Source organism: Anomaloglossus baeobatrachus, chromosome 6 (genome assembly GCF_048569485.1).
Source record: "Anomaloglossus baeobatrachus isolate aAnoBae1 chromosome 6, aAnoBae1.hap1, whole genome shotgun sequence".
Classification (NCBI taxonomy): Eukaryota; Metazoa; Chordata; class Amphibia; order Anura; family Aromobatidae; genus Anomaloglossus; species Anomaloglossus baeobatrachus.
The window spans coordinates 170910743-170932893 of NC_134358.1; the positions used below are offsets into that span (position 1 = coordinate 170910743).

The 22151-nt window shown below is 49.5% G+C and overlaps 1 protein-coding gene across 2 annotated transcripts in view; it reads right to left on the reverse strand.

The window, feature by feature from the left end:
- Window positions 1–1964, reverse strand: part of METTL4 (methyltransferase 4, N6-adenosine) — a 233147-nt gene extending 231183 nt beyond the window's left edge. For both annotated transcript variants that reach the window (XM_075316385.1, XM_075316384.1), the window contains exon 1: window positions 984–1964. In XM_075316385.1, the coding sequence (XP_075172500.1) occupies window positions 984–1235 (252 nt within the window). In that variant the 5' untranslated portion in view covers window positions 1236–1964. The remainder of the gene's footprint in view (window positions 1–983) is intronic.
- Between the last annotated feature and the right edge of the window lie 20187 nt (window positions 1965–22151).

Below are 22151 nucleotides of genomic sequence, written 5' to 3' on the forward strand. Positions count from 1 at the left end.
TTTATACAATATCTGGTTGATGCACAATACAGCTGAACGGTGGGGTACCTGATGTCTGACCCCTACAGATCAGATACTGATGATGTACATCAGCATCATAAGTTTGGACAAAGCCATCAACAATGTGTCTCACCAACTTTCTACTGTTCACAGAGGTGTTTTTTACAGTGTGAGAAGCGTTTGTTTTGGAAGGAGAGCATTCTTCTCCGGCAGCGTAGGACTGGGATGTTTTAGCACATGCAAGTCTCACTCAACTTACATTAAATTTGTTGGACTTTGTACAATCATGTTGTGCGACTCATCTAGCCCTAGTCTAAAGGCTGCTTTACACGCAACGACATCGCTAACGAGATGTCGTTTGGGTCACGGAATTTGTGACGCACATCCGGCCTCGTTAGCGACATTGTTGCGTGTGACACATACAAGCGACCGCTAACGATGCAAAATACTCACCAAATCGTTAGTTGTTGACACGTCGTCCATTTCCCAAATATCGTTGCTGATTTTGGACGCAGGTTGTTCATCGCTCCTGAACCAGCACAGATCACTACGTGTGACACCCCAGGAACGACGAACAACACCTTACCTGCGTCCTCCGGGAACGAGGTAGGCGTGACTTTCATGCAGCTGCTCACCGCCCCTCCGCTTCTATTGGACGCCTGCCGTGTGACGTCGCTGTGACGCTGCACGAACCGCCCCCTTAGAAAAGAGGCTGTTTGCCAGCCACAGCGACGTCGTTAGGAAGGTATGTGTGACGGGTACTAGCAATTTTGTCCGCCACGGGCGATTTGCCCATAACGCACAACCGATGGGGGCGGGTGCAAACTCGAGCGACATCGCTAGTGATGACGTTGCGTGTAAAGCCCTCTTAACGCAGTCCCATCCTTTAATAACAGCCCAGTCACACTGACTATAAGTGGATGCTGGATACCACATAGGGGGATCGGTCCTGTTCCCCAGCAGTAAGTGATCAGTGACAGTACCTTCCTGACACCTGTGTCCCGGCTGGGGGTGCCGTTTGCTCCACTCTCTGGGGCGCTAGATGTCGGAGGTTTCAGGGTGATGTAAGGTTTATGGAGCCTGAAGAGATCATCTCGTAACCTGTAAGATGATTTTGTGTCGGGTGCCTCGTCTTGAGACGTCAAGTTGGGTCCTCCTCTGACCTGGTACCACTGGTTCACAAGTGCTAATGCATCCACCAGCCAGCCTGCAGCGCTGCCCACCACCACTGCCATGTGTGCATGTGACAGTGCCGCAAGGTCACCCTACGTAATGACCTGCTGCCATCACTGCTCTCACTGCCTCCGTACACATACAGGAACACGCTTCACAAGAAGCAACAGCAATTATAAATATTTTCATCTACAATAATCAAGAAGGTTCACAGGAAAAGCCGCCTCATAAAGCAAAGGATCGACTAAAAAAAGGACCAAAAACAGGCAAAAGAAAGCAGGACAGGAGGAACCATCACAGCATCACAGATACAAGCTGTTTACAATGGAGGATCAGCAAAATAGCGGGGTCTTGTGACACCATCAGGGCTCACCGACCACCCGTGACCCTCAGCGCCCACAGGATCAGTCATATAGACACTGGTCACACACCAAGCCCACTGTGAGCTTCTGTAACCACTACATAGGAGGCGCCGTTCCCTGCTGTACTGGCAGACCTAGCACGTCTCATAAAGCCGTCTGCCATGCAGGCTGGCGCCCTGTGAATGCCGAATGTGCGCTATACTGGCACATCATAGATCACGTGGACAACTCCACCATCTAGCGCTGAAAGCCCGAATAGCAGAAACCAGAGCAGACACTGAACCAGGGCACCAGGGACGGCGGCAGTCACCGGAGAGCCCTCAGCACACGCTTCCCTCCAGTGACAAAGTTAACAAGGGACCCAGTGGGGCCGGTAGAGTCCAGGAAACCCGAAATCGGCTCTCTGCACGATCTCCTGTGCAGTGTCTTGTGTCGGCACTCGGCACAACTGCCTGATAGCGCTGAGCACTGGAAGTGACGTCAGCATATACGACCTTTGCACAGAGCAGGGCTTTCACAGAGAGGGGCGGGGCAGTGAGCGCGGCGTTCATATAGCGGGGCTGCAGGCAGGGCGGACACAGAGATGGGCGGGGCAGTGAGCAGGGCGGACACAGAGATGGGCGGGGCAGTGAGCAGGGCGGACACAGAGATGGGCGGGGCAGTGAGCAGGGCGGACACAGAGATGGGCGGGGCAGTGAGCTGGGCGGTCACAAAGAGGGGCGGGGCAGTGAGCAGGGCGGTCACAGAGAGGGGCGGGGCAGTGAGCAGGGCGGACACAGAGATGGGCGGGGCAGTGAGCAGGGCGGACACAGAGATGGGCGGGGCAGTGAGCTGGGCGGTCACAAAGAGGGGCGGGGCAGTGAGCAGGGCGGACACAGAGATGGGCGGGGCAGTGAGCTGGGCGGTCACATAGAGGGGCGGGGCAGTGAGCAGGGCGGACACAGAGATGGGCGGGGCAGTGAGCTGGGCGGTCACAGAGAGGGGCGGAGCAGTGAGCTGGGCGGTCACAAAGATGGGCGGGGCAGTGAGCAGGGCGGACACAGAGATGGGCGGGGCAGTGAGCAGGGCGGACACAGAGATGGGCGGGGCAGTGAGCTGGGCGGTCACAGAGAGGGGCGGGGCAGTGAGCAGGGCGGACACAGAGATGGGCGGGGCAGTGAGCTGGGCGGTCACAAAGAGGGGCGGGGCAGTGAGCAGGGCGGACACAGAGATGGGCGGGGCAGTGAGCTGGGCGGTCACATAGAGGGGCGGGGCAGTGAGCAGGGCGGACACAGAGATGGGCGGGGCAGTGAGCTGGGCGGTCACAGAGAGGGGCGGAGCAGTGAGCTGGGCGGTCACAAAGATGGGCGGGGCAGTGAGCAGGGCGGACACAGAGATGGGCGGGGCAGTGAGCAGGGCGGACACAGAGATGGGCGGGGCAGTGAGCTGGGCGGTCACAGAGAGGGGCGGGGCAGTGAGCTGGGCGGTCACAGAGAGGGGCGGGGCAGTGAGCTGGGCGGTCACAGAGAGGGGCGGGGCAGCAGGCAGGGTGGTCACAAGGCGGGGCAGTGAGGCTCCACCCTGTATTTTATTTAGTCTAGTCATCACCATGGTGATGTCTTTCCTCATTAACCCCGTATTATCCAGACCTTCAGGTGTCAATGCATACAGAGGAATCTGAGTCTGCGTCATTGCTCCAGCGCCCACAGTTCATGCAGCATAATCTATGCAGGGAGCTGTGTTATCCAGATGTGATATATAGAAGTACAGTACACAGTATCATAAGAAAGGTGTCATATAGAGGGCACATAAATAGGGTGAGTGCGCATGCTCTAGGGACGCTGTGTTCTAGACACAGTGTCATTCCTTTTTTGGAGACGCAGTGTTCTCTGTAAGGCTAGGTTCACATTTCTGTTAATTAGTATGTCACAATCCGCGGCCCTGATAAACAACAGAATCCGTTTGGCGGATTCCGTTGTTTCCCATAGACTTGTATGAGTGGCGGATTGCGACTGATGACCTTGTGTTGCATCCGCTGCGTGGCGCTCAGTCGTTTTTGGACTGACTGCCGGGTGGAAAGAACACAGAATGTAACGTTTTTTGGCTCGTTAAAATTAACGCACCTCGCAGGAATCCGTCGCAATCCGTCAAGTGTGTAATGTTTGTCTATGGTGCTGGATTCCGTCATTTTCAACTGAGCATGCCCAGCATGTACCCAATCATATAGCAAGCTCCTAAATTAGGAAAGGCATATAAAGAAGCTGTAATTAAGGCTGCTTTCACACATCAGTTTTTTCCATCAGGCACAATCCGGCAAAAACATGAAAAAACGGATCCGGCGTCTGTTGCCGCTGGATCCGTTTTATCCCCCATAGACTTTCATTAATGCCGGATTGTGCCGGATGGCCTTGTGTTTCATCCGTTTTTTGCCGGCAAAATTTACTTGTCTGGCGGCCGGATGAAACGTTGAAGTGAACGTTTTTGTGGCCGGTATAAAAAAAGGATCGCGCCTGATACGGCGCCGTACAGCATGTTTTATAATGGAAGCCTATGGACGCTGGATCCGGCAAAAAACGGATCCGGTTGCCAGATCCGTTTTTTTTGAACGGAGCATGCTCAGTATCACACCGGATCAGTCAAAAAACTGAAGGAACTGATGGAAAAAACTGATGCAACTGATCCGTTTTTTTCACCGGATCCATCGTATCAGTTTTTTCGCCGGATCGTGCCTGATGCCAAAAACTGATGTGTGAAAGCAGCCTTAAGCCCGCTTTACACGCTGCAATATATCTTACAATGTGTCGGCGGGGTCACGTCGTAAGTGACGCACATCCGGCATCGTAAGGTACATTGCAGTGTTGACACCCCGGGAACGATGAACAGGTCTTACCAGCGTCCTGTGGCTCCCGGCTCACAATGCGGAAGGATGGAGGTGGGCGGGATGTTTACGTCCCGCTTAGCTCCACCCCTCCGCTTTTATTGGCCAGCTGCCGCGTGACGTCGATGTGACGCCGAACGTCCCTCCCACTCCAGGAAGTGGACGTTCGCCGCCCACATTGAGGTCGTATGGACGGGTAAGTACGTGTGACGGGGGTTAATCGTATGTGCGGCACATTCAACAAATTGAACGTGCCGCACATACGATGGGGGCGTTGCAAATCGCATACGATATCGTATGCGAAATTGCAACAAGTAAAGCAGGCTTAACACCCACACAATGCTACATGTACCTGACCAGAGCCAGATCAAACAAGAAAGAATTGAAGATCTTCAGGGACCACATAGCCGAGGAGGAACAACCAGTGCCAGGGTGAGGAAATGCTGAGACCTGTTGTCCCCCATGTTTTGTGGATCTTTTCGTATTTTTTTTTTTTTATTTCTTAATCTTTCTTCTGAATTGTATATATTTGTACTGTCAATTTCTTATATAAAGAACCTCTGCTCTTTTTTTTTTTTTAATTTGTTTGCAAAAAATAAAAACAGAAAAAAAAAATAATAAAAATATGCACAATCTGTTCATTTTGCATAATTTTGCGCCTTTTTAGTGTTTGTATGTGCTGGAAAATTTGGGTTGTGTAAAGATATTGGTTTTGTGGATTCATCCACACTGCTCGAAACAGAACGGTAATGCACTTTGGTGCTGGGGAGATCTTTTAAGCTATGTGCGCACTTTGCGTTTTTTCATGCGTTTCTGAAGCGTTTTAATGCCAAAATACATGCATTTTGATTTTCAAGCAAAGTCTATGGGAAATAGGGATTTCTTGTGCACACTTTGCAGTTAAAAACGCAGCGTTTTAGTTGCAGAAAATTTGGCAAAAACTCAGCGTTTAAAGAAGCAGCATGTCAGTTGTTTTTGCCATTTTGGCAGCGTTTTGCTAACATTGAAGTCAATGAGAAGTTGCAAAACGCAATCTTCTTCAAAATTCTAGCGTTTTACATGCTTTTTTGATGCAGAAAACATGCTTTTTGGACCAATTAAATACATGCGTTTTTGACAAAATACTAATGGCATATGTCCCTTTACACACACACATAGTCCGACAATTAAATGTTTGAAAATTAATAAATAAATGTAATTTTATGCATAAATATTAGCCCACAGTTATCATTTTATTTAAATAAGCCATTTTTGTATGATTTTAATGATGATAGTTATCATTTTTTTCTTTTTTTTTTATAGTGTTTGTATGTTTAATCTTTATTTAGCATTGTATTTGTAGTCAAAACGCATCTGATTTTAAGCAGTGAAAAAGCTTGTAAAATGCGTCAAAAATGCAAGCGTATTTATAGCGTTTTTGTGGTCAAAACCAAATTTGTCAAAAACCATTTCTGCCAGAGAATGCGTTTAGAACTACAAGTATCTTGACGCAAAGTGCGCACATAGCCTTAGGCGGGCTTTACACGCTGCGACATCGCTAGCGATTGGTAGCGATGTCGAGTGCGATAGCACCCGGCCCCGTCGCATATGCGATATGTTGTGCTTGCTGCCGTAGGGAACATTATCGCTACGGCAGCTTCACATGCACATACCTGGTCGGCGACGTCGCTGTGACCGCTGAACAATCCCTCCTTCAAGGGGGAGGTGCGTTCGGCGTCACAGCAACGTCACTGCAATGTCACTAAGCAGCCAGCCAATAGAAGCGGAGGGGCAGAGATGAGCGGGACATAACATCCCGCCCACCTCCTTCCTTCCGCATAGCCGGTGGAGGCAGGTAAGGAGATGTTTGTCGTTCCTGCGGTTTCACAAACAACGATGTGTGGTGCTGCAGGAACGACAAACAACATCGTACCGGCAGCAGTAACGATATTATGAAAAGGAGCGACGTGTCACCGATCAACGATTTTTGACGTTTTTGCGATCGGTGATCGTCGTTCCTAGGGTTTACACGCTGCGATGTCGGTAACGGCGCCGGATGTGCGTCACTAACGACGTGACCCCAACGATATATCGTTACCGATGTCGCAACGTGTAAAGCCCGCCTTAAGGTTAAACGTTAAGGCCCTGTCACACACAGAGATAAATCTGCAGCAGATCTGTGGTTGCAGTGAAATTGTGGACAATCAGTGCCAGGTTTGTGGCTGTGTACAAATGGAACAATGTGTCCATGATTTCACTGCAACCACAGATCTGCCAATGATCTGCCAAAGACCTGCCAAAGACCTGCCAAAGATCTGCCAAAGATCTGCCAAAGATTTATCTCTGTGTGTGACGGGGCCTTTACCCTGGGTGTGCGGGTAGTTAATGGTGTCTGTTGAGGTTGGAAAATTAGAATTACAGAGGGAGGGAAATTTTGGTTTGCCTTAAGGGAAAATGGTATTATTGAGCTGGGTTAAGGCCCCGTTACACGCAACGACATCGCTAACGAGATGTCATTGGGGTCACGTAATTCGTGACGCACATCCGTCCTCGTTAACGACATCATTGTGTGTGACACGTACGAACGACCGCTCATGATCACAAATACTCACTAATCGTTGATCGTTGACACGTCGTTCAAATCCCAAATATCGTTGCTGTTGCAGGACGCAGGTTGTTCGTTGTTCCTGAGGCAGCAAACATCGCTACGTGTGACACCCGAGGAACGACGAACAACACCGTACCTGCATTCTCCGGCAACGAGGTGGGCGTGTCTTTCCTTCAGCTGCTCTCCGCCCCTTCGCTTCTTTTGGCCGCCTGCCGTGTGACGTCGCTGTGGCACCGCACACACCACCCCCTTAGAAAAGAGGCAGTTCGCCGGCCACAGCAGCGTCGCTAGACAGGTAAGTATGTTTGATGGGGACTAGCGATATTGTTCGCCACGGGCAGCGATTTGCCCGTGATGCACAAACGACGGGGGCGGGCGCTTTCACGAGCGACATCGCTAGCGATGTCGCTGCGTGTAAATCCCCCTTAAGGGTATGGATTTTGTTAGTTTAGGGTATTATTGTAGGTAGGTGAATTGGGGTAATGGGATTATTGTGGTAGGTGGGTTAGCGTGTTGATATTGAGGGATTATTGGGATTAGTTGGGTTAGGGTGGGTATATTAAGGGGTTATCGGATTATTGTGGTTAGGTGGGTTAGGGCGTAGATATTCCAGGCTTATTGGATTATTGGGGGTTATTTTTTTTTGTGGGGGGGTAATACCTCTGTAATGTTTTGCTTTTCTAACATGTTTTTCTTATTTTTTGTCTCTCCATAGAGCTGAATTTGAGCAAAGCGGAGAGCCGTTAACCACACATGTAAGTATCTATCTTTGCAGGCCAATGTACCGGTGATTAGCAACCGGTTTATTTTTCTAACGTGTTTTTTTTTTCTTTTTTATAGCCTTAATTTGATAAACATGTCTTCTTCTTCTGGGAGCCCACCTTGAAGGCGACAGCGATTGCAGGTAATTATAAACAACATATTGACTTTGTAATCTGAGATGAAATATAACAATATTTGTCTAACTTGCATATAGGAGGAGGAGCTGAAGCACAGGGGAAGAAGAAGGCGAACGGGGTGGCGAGATGCCTGGTGAAGGCTCGCAACATGTAAGTATATTCATATAACTTGTATCACAAACATTACACCACACAATAGTTACCACAAACCCATACATTGCACAATTGTTTTGAGGCGATACCATTCCCAGACTATTGGGGTTAGTAGAGAACATACATCACAGCACATACGTTCCAGCAAAACAGAAACAAAATTCTATTAGAAAAATAACATAACAATTCGATAACATGTGCTAATGTTTTGATTCTATTTTTAGGTGCAAGGTGGTGCCCGCCGTAGCGATCCTCCAAGCGGCTCCCAGGGTCGTCGTGAGCACGGCGGTGGTCAACAGCATGTGAGTTTTTGTTTTTCAATATTTTTTTTTATTATCAATTTTAAAAATGCATTATCAATTACATGGTTTAAATATAAAATATGGTTTTGATTACACAGGTTTCACGGCGGCAGGACGGGGAGTCTGATGGGGAGGAATCGGGACTAGATGTCGACCTCCTCATCGACCTCGTCCATGCAAGGCAGCCATTGTGGGACATGCAAGACCACCGCCATGCTGATGCTGTAGTCACCCGACTGCTCTGGGACGAAATTGCTGTACTACTGATTGATGGATGGGAGGATCTCAACACGAGGGCACAAAACAAAGCACGTAAGTATAGCTAATTCACTAAATGTACTTGCCAGCTTTACGCTTAACCTTGTGTATTATCTATTTTCCGGTACAAGGCTGATCACCCGGTGGGGGTCCATACGTGATCGCTTCAGGAGGGACTACAATAAGGAAATGCAGGCTCTCAGTGGATCGGCAGGACGCAAGGGCTCCAAATACAAGTATGCCAGAGCCCTTGCGTTCCTGAGATCGAACATGATTGCAAGAAGGAAATTACACTGTCTTTGTGTTCATTTGTAATGTATTTATGCTTAATGTATTTTGCCAACAGCATGCTGCTGAAAATTAAAATATATATATATTTTTTTTTTTATTTGTTTACTCCCACAGACCATTCAGTAGCACGATGGAGCCTGAAGCAGTCCTGCCCCCTCCTGGAGTGATGTCAGAAGAGACCGTTACCGGTGACCCCTCCAATAGACCCTGTGATCCCTCCCTCCCTTCCACCTCTACTTCTGATGCCACCCTACCTTCCACCTCTACTTCTTCTACCTCATTCCCTTCCATCCCATCTTTCCCCACCTTCCCAGCAGCATACTGGCAGACCTCAGTACATGCAGCTGCTGCTCAGCAGTGAGTAGCTGTTCCCTTATCCAACACCTTGGACACTTCCGACACTCGAACACATTTTGATTCGGTGCCCAAGGGGACAGGATAGGGGCAGCTCTGAAATCTTGCATCTTAACACATCCATCCATAGCTTCATGAAGGTTCTATCAGAGCAAATGATTGCTGGCTTCAACCTGATAAACCATAGTTTACAGGAGTTGTCCAGCAAGATGGATCTGATGCATTCAAAGGCAAGACCCACTCAACATTATTTGCAATCTATAGTCGGACAGCTGCAAAGCCCGCCCTCTGAACATCAACTGTATGTGATGCAGGCCTGCCAGGAAGCTCTTTCAAAAGTGCATTCCCTTTCCTCTGTTACTTTGCCCACCACTTTACCACCTCAGCCAGCAGCCCCTCCTCCACCACCTCAGCCAGCAGCCCCTCCTCCACCACCTCAGCCAGCAGCCCCTCCTCCACCACCTCAGCCAGCAGCCCCTCCTCCACCAACACCTGCCCAGTTCCAGCCACCTGCCCATTACCCTTCACCTGTCCAGTACCAGTCAGCAATCCCTACCCCAACTGCAATCCTTGCCCATCATCCACACTCTAGCCAAACTTCCGTTCCGTCTCCATTTCCACTTTATAGCCCACATATGTCAGCCCCAACTCCATCCCCATCCTCAATGTCCGCTCCACCTACACAACATTACCCGTACCATCATTCTGTGTCTGCCCCCCTCTTACTACAAACCCCACCATCTCCCAGCCCTCAGCCATCTCCCAGCCCTCATCCATATTCTCTCTCTCAAACCTCTTTTCTTCCTAACACTTCTCTTAGCTCTGCCACAGCTTCCCCTTCTGTATTACCTTCTGCCCAACCTTCCCCTTCCCCATCCTCTCTTCATACCCCATCTGTTGAAGGGGCAGCAATGCGAGCCTCTCCAGCCTTATCTCCACCCCAAAAGACCTATCAAAACTTGTAAAAAAAAAAATTTACCAAAATTGTTAAAAAATTAAAAATAGATAATGTGTTATTTAAATTTACTTTAGTGTCTGTTTTTTTATATTAAGTACCAGTTTTCAAAAAAATCTGTTTTATTTAAATTTTTCAAGTGTTTTTGCAAAATCAAGTGTTCTAAAACAATATAAATAATATTACATTACAAACACATCACAACAAATACAATTCTCAATAATACTCAATATGAAAGTAATTTTCGAAAAAATATTCAAACATTATAAACATTAACTGTGAAAGATTGTACATATAATAGAAATTTAAAATACAAAAATATCACACCATTTGATCCTGCCAGTCCAGTCTGCCAACTGGAGAAACAAAGTAAGTGGCGAATTGTTCACGGACTTGCTTGACCTCTCGACTGCTTCGAAAGGTGATGTTTGTGTACCCTGGCAATGGATTTGTAGAAAGTTGTTCCTCAGTAGTAATTTCACCGTTTGATAAAAGAAAATTGTGTAAAACCACACACGCTTTCACTACATCGTCAACAGTGTCAACTTTCAAATTTATTGCACAGGACAAAACTCTCCATTTTGCAGTTAGTATGCCAAAAGCGCATTCAACCATGCGGCGTGCTCGACTTAACCGATAATTGAACATTTTCCTGGTGTGTGTTAGGGCACGGCTTGAAAACGGTTTCATCAAATGTTTGTCTAGTTGGAATGCCTCATCTCCCACACAAACAAATGGCATCGGTGGTCTATCGGTGTTTGGAGGCGGTGTGGTTGGGGGGAAGGAGAAACTGTCTCCGTACAAATTGCAGCCCATTGCTGATAGTTTGAAAACATGAGAGTCATTAGCTTTGCCATATGCTCCTATATCAACAGCTATAAACTTATACTCCGCGTCAGCTATTGCCATCAACACAATAGAAAAGTACTTTTTGTAATTGAAGTATTCAGAGCCTGTGAGAGCCGGCTTGGTGATCTGAATATGCTTTCCGTCTACAGCCCCGTAACAGTTTGGCAACTAACATATTTCTTGAAATTTGGCTGCAATTACCAACCAATCTTGTTGTGTGAGATGTGGGATATATTCGGACTGCAGACTATCCCACAATGCTTGGCAGGTTGTTCTCACAATTCCAGCAATTGTTGATTTGCCAACACGGAATTGGAAGTGTAGAGATGCAAAAGACTCCCCTGTTGCCAAAAAGCTGTAAAAAAGAAATGATAAAATAATCAACACCAACAGCACAGGCAATAAATTACATAAAGGGGGCTTTACACGCTGCGATATCGCTAATGCGGAATCGTTGGGGTCACGGAATTTGTGACGCACATCCGGCCGCATTAGCGATGTTGCTGCGTGTGACACTGATGAGCGATTTTGCCTCGTTGCAAAAACGTGCAAAATCGCTCATCGGTGACATGGGGGTCCATTCTCGATTATCGTTACTGCAGCAGTAACGATGTAGTTCGTCGCTCCTGCGGCAGCACACTTCGCTATGTGTGACGCCGCAGGAACGAGGAAGCTCTCCTTACCTGCCTCCCGGCCGCTATGCGGAAGGAAGGAGGTGGGCGGGATGTTACGTTCCGCTCATCTCCGCCCCTCCGCTTCTATTGGGCGGCCGCTCAGTGACGTCGCTGTGACGCCGCACGGACCGCCCCCTTAGAAAGGAGGCGGTTCGCCGGTCACAGCGACGTCACCGGGCAGGTAAGTACGTGTGACGGGTCTGCGCGATGTTGTGCGGCACGGGCAGCGATTTGCCCGTGTCGCACAACAGATGGGGGCGGGTACCCACGCTAGCGATATCGGGACCAATATCGCAGCGTGAAAAGTAGCCTTAACAGTATGGGTAGCACATAGGCTACTATACAATTGGCTTACCGGAGTGTTATCATTAGCCGCTCTGCAGAAGGGATTGCCATGCGGCAAAATGTATCCATGCAGCGTATGAATGGGTCCACCTCCTCAACCAAAACGTCGAACATTTGGCCAGACATCCATACGTAACGGTGGAATTTTTCAGGGTGGCTTCTCAGTTCCAAATGCAGTGTATTAAAAACCCCAAGGGACATCCTGACTGAGTTAATGGGGTGGATCCAAAACCGCTGACGCAAACGCCTACGCCGTTGATGCTGCTTTTCTGCAACCATATATGCCAACATGTTGGCTTGATAAGAGTATTCCATAAAAGACAGCATAATTTTAGAAGTAACAACATCCATCTTGATCTTCTTCTCCAACCTCTACAGATGACCTGTGAAAACACATTTATATACATCTCCAAAAGTTCTGCCACTCCCATTGGGCTGTCCCTAAAAAAAATAAAATTTGACGGATGACGACAGATCCGTTGCAAAACGAACGCATAACGGATGTAACAGACGCGACGCATGCGTTATTTCACAGGAAACCGCTAACGGATTCCTGTGAAAAAAACACAACAATTGCGTCCGTTGCAGAAAAAAATGATGAATCTGTCGTTTTGACGCAACGACAGACCCGACGCAAAAGAAAGGACGGAAATGTGAACCTAGCCTAAGAGGTCTGTGCCCACGATCAGCCACAGCAGATTTTCTTGGTGTTTTACCCCTGAGAACACTCATGTCTCCACAAGTATAAACTGACATGCTGCGGCTCAGAGAGCTGCGCACATGTCTGTTTATGCTGCAGAAAAAAGAAGCATATTGGGCATGGAATTTCTATGAGTCCCATACACTGTGCATGTACTCTACAACGCAGCAAAAATGGCTGCATCCAAAACTCTGCTAAAGCCTCCTTCACACATCCGTATCTCCGGCACATGTGACATCCGTTTTCATACACATGTAGACCCATTATTATTATTATTATTTATTATTATAGCGCCATTTATTCCATGGTGCTTTACAAGTGAAAAAGGGTATACATACAACAATCATTAACAATACAAAACAGACTGGTACAGGAGGAGAGTGGACCCTGCCCGCAAGGGCTCAAAATCTACAGGGAATGGGTGAGGATACAGTAGGTGAGGACAGAGCTGGTTGCACAGTGGTGTACTGGACTGAAGGTTACGGCAGCTTGTAGGCTTGTTGGAAGAGATGAGTCTTCAAGTTCCTCTTGAAGCTTTCCACGGTAGGGGAGTGTCTGATATGCTGAGGTAGAGCATTCCAGAGTATGGGGGAGGCACGGGAGAAATCTTGTGTGTGATTGTGGGAAGAGGAGATAAGAGGGGAATAGAGAAGAAGATCTTGTGAGGAGCTGAGGTTGCCTGCAGGTAAGTACCGGGAGACTAGGTCACAGATGTAAGGAGGAAACAGGTTGTGGATGGCTTTGTATGTCATGGTTAATGTTTTGAACTGGAGTCCTTGGGTGGTGGGAAGCCAGTGAAGGAATTGGCAGAGTGGCGAAGCTGGGGAATAGCACGGGGAGAGGTGGATTAAGTGGGCCGCAAAGTGTAGGATAGATTGGAGGGGTGCAAGAGTGTTGGAAGGGAGGCCACAGAGCAGGAGGTTGCAGTAGTCGAGGCAGAAGATGATGAGGACATGCACTAATGTTAACATCAATTTGTCTGCGCACACATCCATGGTTTCACAAGGACCGTGAGTCTGTAAGGCTGGGGCCACACGGGTACTAATGCGATCCTTGCATGACACCCGGCTCGCGCTGGCAACACAGCAGGAGCTCTGTGTCATGCGAGTGTCACTGTGACTGAGGTCCGATCATGCGATCGGACCTCAGCTGCCGGGTGCGGGCCGGCTCTGAGGAGGGGCGGGCCGGCACGGAATAGGGGAGGGAGGGATTTATCTCCCTCTCTCCTCTGTTGCCGGCTATTGCCATTCATGCACTGCACTCACGGTACACCAGTGTACCACGAGTGCAGTGCGATCTTTCTCTCACTCCATAGACTTGAATGGGTGCGAGGGAAAAAGTCTCGCATTACAACGGCAGCATGCTGCGATTGTTTTTTCGGTCCGATTGGGGCCGAGAAAATAATCTCTCATGGGTGCTGACACATAGGCTAATATTGGTCTGAGTGGAATGCGATGTTTTATCGCACTCCACTCGGTCCGATTTTCATGCCGTGTGTCTTAAGCCTAAGGGGGTGTAAGGCTCTGCCACCCCAGGCCTGCAAATCCACTGTGTATGAAATGCAATGTTTAAAGTTTATGTTATGGTGTAATGTGTTTAAAGAGCCACTAGGTGGCGACAATGTGTTAGCTTCTTCCCTGGTGCTCCCAGGTTAGTGAAGGGGAGGGGCTTAGTTTGAAAAATAATGGTTAAGAAGTCAGTTGGTGAGGAAAGTCCCTGAGAGAGGGTAACAGACTACGTCTGTGAGAGCCGTTGTAGAGGAAAACCCCAGTAACTTTAATTTGGCGTGACCTTCTGGGTTGAATCCAGGTGCCGGAGTGTGGTTCGGGTGGTGGCCATTCCCTGGCAACTCCCTAACGAACCCCTTCAGTCAGCGGATGGTTAGTGGGCCCTTGACTGACTGGATAGACTGTTGTTTCTGCCGTGAACAATGAAGCTGAAGAAGAGGAAGAGGAGCTTAGGGGCCCCAACGGGGTCCAAGTACCAGGGAAGCGGTCGATCAGAAAAATATATATATTATCGGTTGCTAATGGTAACCCCTTCAGGGAACAAGAATGTGCCCACCTCAGGTGAGATAATAAACTGTTTTTGAAGTTGACAAGGAAGTTTGGTTGAAAGAACCTGTGACAGCGTCAGTGCTTGTGATGCATGAAGAAAAACTATGCTAATTACTGTATTACACTAAAGTAGCAGTTGGAGTGCAGAGGGAGAACACCGGGCTGTGCGCCGGCCGAACAGCAGGCACTGCCACGACTATCGAGGCCCCGACCGCCCCTCTAACATTTGGCATAGTTGGCAGGATTACTTTGCATGTCCCGGAAAGCAAAGCTTTGAAACTAAGGCCATTTTCACTTTTCCTTCATTTTCCTTTAGTCACAATCTGTCGCTTTGAGAAAAAATTAAATCCTGCAAAATAATTTGCAGGTTTCCGTTTTTTTCCCATAGACTTGTATTAACGACGGATTGCGGCTGATGGCCTTGCGTTGCATCCGTTGCGCGACTGATCAGTCATGGAATGACTGACCGCTGGGCGGAAGCAACGCACAATGTATCGTTTTTCCGAGCATCGAAAGGACACACTGCGCAGGATTCCCTCGCAATCTGTCAAGAGGTATAATGGTTGTCTATGGTGCAGGATTCCGCCGTAATCCGTCGCAGGATGGAATCCAGTGCTGGATTCCATCATGCCCAGTATGTACACAATCACATTGCAAGGCTCCAAAGCTGGTACGACGGATCCGTTTTTTATAGGTCCGTTGCATCAGTTGTACGACAATCTGTGACTGATCCGTCGCATCAGTCACAAAACGGATTGTGACTGATGGAAAAAAAACTGATGTGTGAAAGTAGCCTAAAATGGAGCGCCGGAGCCACAGTGCGGCTGAAGAGAAATAAAAAGGCTGCCACAGTGTGAGAGAAGAAGCAGAGTCATAGTGGGCATCTCCGCAGTTAAACGGCATGAAAATGTGGCCAGCCCCCGGGTGGTTGAGAGAGAGCTGTGCATCATCGAGGTTGTGGCCGAGGAAGTGTCCCTGTCCATTGCTGTACAAAGAGGTGCGGCGGGTGGAGGCTGGAAAAAAATGGGTGCGATGGCCAGAAGAGGCCCCACCCTGGAGGGCGCGGCCCAGAAGGTGATCACTCCCTCAGAAGACCAGGCCGGCGCCATTGTTGGTGTCTCATTGAGAGAGGATGGAGCAATTCCTAAGAGACCGCGCTGATCTGGAGGCCCATTGGTTCGGACAGTGACCCCATGGTCGCTGATGTTAAAGGTGGATGGAGTGGGGCAAGGAGGTCCATGAAGCAGCGGGCCAACCTGGACTCCTACAACAGTACTGGAAGTGTGACACCCCTGGACTAGTCAGGGCGTCACAGGGTACTGCACACTCTTTACCTCTTAGTGAAGGACTCAACCCCCCATAGTTCTGGGTTCCCAACCTATAGTACTGCCACCATCAGTATCCAAAATCCCAACCACCGCTCACACCACACCCTGTCAGACATACCTGTGGGCTGCTGAGCAGGAATAAGGCCGCCCTCCTAGGGGTCAGGCAGAATGGTGGGAGGGAAGTAGAACAGAACAGTGGTAGCCCTAGAGTAGTGAGCAGCTGGGGAGTGTGTGGCTCCCTGGGTGTCAGAGGTTGGGTCGCAGGCGGTGGTCTGGACCCGGAGGAGTCGGAGACCCGGTCGCAGGGGATTGAGGTTGGGCACCTGGTCTTGGAGGACGGTCAGGAACTCGAGTCTAATAACCAGTCCGGGACCGAAAGCACGGTGGGGTACTGGACTCTAGGTCGTGGAGTAGCTTCAAGCAACCCAGCAATTAACCTGCGGAGGATAGTGACTTTATGGACTATCCCCAAGAAGCTCAGAGATCAGGGGCACTAGCGCAACGAGGTGGATAGGGTTTTCCAACCCACGCAACCCACAGAAATCCCAAGCGGGGGCCGTGGTTTTGTTTAAGTTCATGACGCCACCCACGGGCTGTGGTGAATGTGGACACCACCGCTGCTGTTTACTAGGCAGCCGGGGGAGATGTTGCGCAGCAAAGGTATTAACCCCTCCATGGGCAGGGGTGATGGCTCCGGGACCTGATTGGGATGGTATGTCGGTGCTTGGCGGTGCAGGGCGGTGCGCGGCCCGAGGGCACAGTTGTACTCACTATGATTGATGCACAAGAGTCTCTGGTAAACCAAGATGATGGTGGTCGGTGCCCGCGGCCGGCTGCGTCTGCTCCCCTTACGAGGTTGGTGGTCTCCGCCTTTTCCCTGCACCTTGTACTGTAGCTCTGGGCTGCCTGTGCTTCAGCAACGGGAGCCTGCTCCCCGGCGTTGAGTATGTCGGGAGAGCCCGTTTGCCCGCAGACGCTGGCCCGTGGGACCTCTCTGCCTATGCGGTGGCTTTCTATCCCCCTCGGTGGGCTGTTGTCTTCAGTCGGGACTTGGGTGGGAAAGGACCTAAAGTCCAGACCTCAATCAGTTGATTAACTTGGTCCACTGGTTTCTGAACCTCGCTTCAGGGTCTGAGTACCCCCCTCTGTGCTCCGATTTCCAGTCGGTTCCCCGGTTCGGTACCAGCGGGCCACTACCCTGTCCCGGTCTCTTACGGTTCCACCGAGCCGTCTTCCCGGCTCCTGCAGGCTGAGGCCACCGTATGCCTCCTAGCCAGAGGTGACTGGGCTCCGACCCAGACACCTGTTGTCCGTCTGCGGCAGACCTGGGCACAGGTCTGCCTCTGCACTTGAACTACACCACTCCATTGCCAAAACTCTTCTCTCCCACTCTCTGACTACAACTCCACTGATAATTGACTGTGTTTTCCTGCCTCAGGACTTGTGAACTCCTCGGTGGACGTGTCCAACCACCTGGGCACGTCCCCTGGTGTGAACATTACACCCTCAGGGAGGTGACTAGGGCTTAACACTAGAACTACTGAGGTAGTCATTTTGACTACTTTGCACTATGTATTTCTATATAGGTGTCACGAGTCCAGTAGTTCTAGTGTTAAGGGTGGCTGATGACACCGTTTTAGGGGACGGGTGTTATGCAAGGGCCTACCTGTGACTACCTGGCTAGTCCAGGGCGTCACATATCCCTCCGGTCAGAAGAGGAGGAAGGCTGAAGCAGCTCCTGGAGAAACATGGTGGGAAAGAAAAGGCAGCGGCTGCTCTCCCATCGGTGAGTGTGGCGTGAAAGAAGTGACTGCAGCTGTGAGAAGCGGCGTTGCAGCCAGGAGGCATGGTGGAGTTGGAGGTCCCCTGGTAAATTTGGATCCAGGACCGGAGCCACTAACAGCCGAGATGTATGTGAGAGCGGCTGCAGTGTAAAGCACAGTGTAAACCTAGAATCAGCAATGCTAAGCCCTTGTTGTACCTGTTGCATCTGGAGAAAAGGAATTGTTCTGCATTCCTGAGGGTGAGAGGCCAGGAGGCCCTGTGTTCTCTTTAAGTTTTCTTTGGGCCAGAGAAGCGGACGAAGATGTTTTATTGTTTTCTCCCCTCACAGTTCTGTTGCGCATGTTGCGCCCCCTCTGCTGGAATATTGGGTCTTAACCTTTAAGTCCTATGGACTGTTATCTGCAACATATGGATTGTGTTCTGTTAGCCTGTGCCCAATGGAACTGTGACTATGCCCACCGGGCAATTCTGTGCAACTGAGGGCCTGTTCTTTGAAAGAGGAGGAGGGGGAAAACTGAGGACTTGCAGGCTTGATGGGCCCCACTGCAACATTTTGTGTCCCGGGTCCTGTTTTAACATTTGAGGGGACTGCCCAGGGAGAGAACTTAAACAGAACCTGAGCTCCCTGTGATGTGTTTCTGTTCTAAGAATGTGCCCGGGAAAAGTGAACTCTAATGCAACCTGAGCTTCCTGTGTGTTTTTATGTTTTTGTGTTTTTAGGTGCTCAGGTAAATGGACTCCTGGATGCAAGCCCCTGAGGACTAGGACTCTTAAGCTGGTGTCACACACAGCGACAACGACAACGACGTCGCTGCTACGTCACCATTTTCTGTGACGTTGCAGCGACGTCCCGTCGCTGTCGCTGTGTGTGACATCCAGCAACGACCTGGCCCCTGCTGTGAGGTCGCCGGTCGTTGCTGAATGTCCAGCTTCATTTTTTGGTCGTCACTCTCCCGCTGTGACACACACATCGCTGTGTGTGACAGCGAGAGAGCGACGAAATGAAGCGAGCAGGCAGCAGAAGCCGGCGTCTGGCAGCTGCGGTAAGCTGTAACCAGCGTAAACATCGGGTAACCAAGGGAAGACCTTTCCCTGGTTACCCGATATTTACCTTCGTTACCAGCCTCCGCCCTTGCTGCCAGTGCCGGCTCCTGCTCTGTGCACATGTGGCTGCAGTACACATCAGGTAATTAACCCGATGTATACTGTAGCAAGGAGAGCAAGGAGCCAGCGCTAAGCAGTGCGCGCGGCTCCCTGCTCTCTGCACTGTGACATGTAGCTGCAGCACACATCGGGTTAATTAACCCGATGTGTACTGTACCTAGGAGAGCAAGGAGCCAGCGCTAAGCGCGGCTCCCTGCTCATGTAGCACAGCGACGTTATGATCGCTGCTTCTGCTGTGTTTGACAGCTAAGCAGCGATCATAACAGCGACTTACAAGGTCGCTGTTACGTCACCGAAAATGGTGACGTAACAGCGACGTCGTTGTCGCTGTCGCTTAGTGTGAACCCAGCTTTAAAGGGCCCTCGGGCCTGATGTGTTGCGGGCACTTGCGATGCAATCACAGCGCCGCCCAAACTCTCATGCCTGCGACCACGTCACTAGGTGTCCCGGCGTACACGGGACCTCGGGCGCAGTGGGCGGCATTATGAGGGATGATTTGGAACATGGGGGACGGTGTAAGGGACAGCAACGGACGCCACACGGCCCGCCCCATGGACGATTTACAAGATTTTCAAACCAAAAGGTACAGTTTTATAAAGTATTTATTTTGGTTTCAAAGGTATAGAAACCTTACTAAAATGCAGCCCAGGAGCTGCAGAGGGGGAAACTTTTAGGTTGAAAGCCAAATTTCTGATGACAGGTTCCCTTTAAGCTAATCTGTGCTGTATTGTCATATAAAACATTCCTACATTTTTTTTTTGTTTTCTAACTTTTGTTCCTCTTGAAATTTCACTTTATTCTCTCCAGCCACTTTATTTACCTGCATCTTAAGCAAGCTTCACTTTTTCCTTTCCTTAGGCTGCATTCACACTATGTTTTTTTAACATGCGTCATGAACGTTTTTTTGCTGTAAAAGTGGATCCTGTTTTACATAGAAAAACGCATGCAAACGCATGTGTTATTTTGCAGGATCCTGTCACTTGAAGTTTATGGGCGGGCATTGGAGTCATGTGATCGGGAGTGAGGGGAACTGAACGTGATAAACTGGGAGCCAGCATCTGACAGCTGCGGACGCTGGTAACCAAGGTAAACATCAGGTAACTAAGCGAAGTGCTTTGCTTGGATACCTGATATTTACCTTGGTTACAAGCGTCCGCAGCTTCTAGGAGCCGGGCTGCCTGCTCCCTGCACACGTAACCAAGGTAAACATCGGGTAACTAAGCGAAGCGCTTTGCTTGATTACCCAATATCTACCTTGGTTACGAGCGTCCGCCGCTCTCAGGCGGGGGGAGAAAGAGAGGAGAGAGAGAGGGGGAGAGAGAGAGAGAGGGAGGGGGAGAGAGGGAGGGGAAGAGAGGGACGGGGAGAGAGAGACTGATCACACCAGGCTGGTTTCTGGGCATGCTCAGTAGAGCAAGCAGGATCCTGTCTATCAGCATGCCAGCGTTCACATGCGTTTGCGTGCAGTATAGTCAGGATCCAGTGAAAAACAAGATTTGGACGCAGCTCAAAAACGCTACAAGTAGCGTTTTTGAACAAAGTTAAAAAACTGCAAGTCGCTGGATCCTCACTATAACGCACGCAAACGCATGTGAACGCATGTTGATGCGAGTCCTTTGCAAATGCATTAAAATGAAAACGCATTTTGCACTGGATCCGTTTTTGCGTTAAAAAAAGTGTGTGAAAGCAGCCTTAGTTGCCAAACCTCATAGTCAGAGATGGCACCGCCCGGCCTCACAGTCCAACCCCGTCCTCTGCACACCCATTGACTGTCAGTCTGCCCAGTAGACAGACCTCTAGCAGAGGACAATATGGGCACATAAAATGTAGCAATGTGTCCATCCTATAATAAGGCCCCCATCCGGTAATAATGTGCCCCATCCTTGTGCCCATCTTGTAATAAATGTGCCTATCCCATAGTATTGAGCCCCACCTTTCTGCTCATTCTGTATGTCCCCATGGGGTTATTTTCTTGTGGCAATGCTCCATGCTGTAGAATTGTCCCCTATTGTTCCATTCTTCACACACACAAAAAAAAACAAACACAAATTTTTCTCACCTGTCCTCATTCCCTTGGTGTCCGGTTTGCTTCTTGCGGCCGCAGCCAACTTGATGAATTCTGCCGGTGTAGGGGGCAGCCGCTGACAGAGCTTCATATGAGAGGACAGATTCCCTGGCGCTGCGCAGAGACGCGCTCTCTATCCAGCTTTTCCAGTGATCAGCTGCTGACCTCTGATTGGCCAGTGGCTGGTCATTGCAGTAGCTGTATACAAAGCTCACATCTGAGCAGCGCTGGGGTATCTGTCCTCTGATATAAAGCGCTGACTGCATGGCTCCCTGCACAAGCAGCAAACAAGCAAGGTGGCCACGGGCCTGCCCGCTGCAAGCAGCATCAGGGGCCGCACACATGCAGCATACCAGCAGCATCTTTGAGACCACTGCACTACGAAATGTGTGGGAGGGGACTCCATACATGGTACCCGCTAAGGCTGGTTTCACACTACGTCTTTTTAACATCCGTCAAATACGTTTTTTTAACGGAAGTACGGATCCTGTGCAAATCCGTTTTGATGTCAATGCATTTTCAATGGACTCGCGTCCACCTGCGTTTGCGTGCGTTTGCGTCCGTTAGACGCAGGATCCGTCCTTTTGCGTTATTTTAACATGTTTCAAAAACGCAACATGTAGCGTTTTTGAGCTCCGTCCAAATACTGCAAATTGCTGGATCCTGACTATAACGCACGCAAACGCAGGTGAACGTTGCATGCTGATAGACAGGATCCTGCTTTTGGACTGAGCATGCCCAGAATCAATCAGTCTCTCTCTCTCTCTCTCTCTCTCTCTCTTCTCTCTCTCTCTCTCTCTCTCTCTCTCTCTCTCTCTCTCACCCCTTTAAAGGGGTTGTCCGACATAAGCTCAAAAATTTTTGGTAAGCTAATCTGTGCTGTATTGTCATATAAAACACCCCTACATTGTTATTTTTTGTTTTCTAACTTTTGTTCCTCTTGAATTCACCCTTTATTCTCTGCAGCTCCTTGTTTACATTCAGCTCCAGCAA